General features: G+C 53.9%; 1 protein-coding gene across 1 annotated transcript in view; it reads left to right on the top strand.

The window, feature by feature from the left end:
• The first annotated feature begins 334 nt into the window (after nt 1-334).
• Nucleotides 335-1,079, top strand: part of ODF4 (outer dense fiber of sperm tails 4) — a 3,956-nt gene continuing 3,211 nt past the window's right edge. Inside the window, exon 1 of the mRNA XM_007952346.1 lies at nt 335-806. Coding sequence (XP_007950537.1) covers nt 335-806 — 472 coding nt within the window. The remainder of the gene's footprint in view (nt 807-1,079) is intronic.

Here is a 1,079-nt window from a genome sequence, read left to right as displayed (position 1 = left end):
TTAGGAGCTGACGGGTGGCCTCAAATCCACAGTCCAGAGCTGGTGCCTGCAGGAGCAGGGCTTCCGAAGAGTTGGAGGTGAACATGCCGGTCCATGAGCCCCTCCCCCATCTCACTGTCTCCAGGAATATTCCATGGCAGTTAGGAGTTCTGTCCTGCTGAGTGGGTTAGGGATCTTGCGCTGGATCAGGTACCCAGATACCTAGTAAGAGAGCCCCTATTCATTTCTAGAGCCCAGGCCCTTTGATGGCAACTGCTCTGCCCCATGAAAATCTTTAAAAGATGAGGGACAACTGAGCCCAGCAAGGGAACAGGGAGATGTGGTGGAAGATAAAATGGGGACAAGGCATTCTCCAGAGGGAAACAGAGGCCTTTGGGATGAGTTCCAAGAGTCAGAAGAAGAAAGGAGTAAGCAGCAAAGGCCTGGGAAGGAAGAGGAGGACTGGGGAGCTGAACAGAATGGAAGCCAGGAGGCTGGGACAAGAGAGGAGGTGCCGGGCTCCATTTCCAGAAGTAACAGGCAGTTGGTCCCAGTCCACCACCAGGGCTCTGTGCTGTCTCTGCGATGGTCATCTAGTTACACCTGGACATCACAGGTGCTGACCTCACTGCTCAGCCTAATTGCCTTCATCCTGCTGTTGGTGATGGCATTCTCCAAGAAATGGCTGTATCTCTCTGGGAGTCGCTTCTTCCAGCGCTGGCCAGCCAATGTCAGTGCCAGAATCTATACCACAGCCAATTTTATGTCCATGGGGCTCCTGCATACCTGCAAAGCTAGGAGCTGTTACAACTTGGAGCAAGGGAAAGGTGAGGCTCAGCCCTGCCCCACTCCAGGGTCTCCAACCTGCCTTGACCTCTGCATCTGAACTCCTGGTATCCTTGCCCCTCCCTCTTGGCATCCCCACTCCCTGGCCCACGAGATAGCCCTGTTGGCACTATGACTTCTCCCCAAACCAAAACAAAACCATACTCACAGCCGACCTGTCAGACCCTACTCATAGGGACCCTTCCTTGGGTTTCTGAGGTGGTATTACAACGGAAGTAGATTGGCCAACCTTCCTTCCAAGGAGTGGCTGGTGG

The sequence above is a fragment of the Orycteropus afer genome, unplaced genomic scaffold (genome assembly GCF_000298275.1).
Source record: "Orycteropus afer afer isolate SDZICR_OR568_19922 unplaced genomic scaffold, OryAfe1.0 scaffold00330, whole genome shotgun sequence".
Taxonomy (NCBI): Eukaryota; Metazoa; Chordata; class Mammalia; order Tubulidentata; family Orycteropodidae; genus Orycteropus; species Orycteropus afer.
Note: the sequence above shows the minus strand (reverse complement) of the source record. Positions and strands in the feature narration are given on the sequence as shown.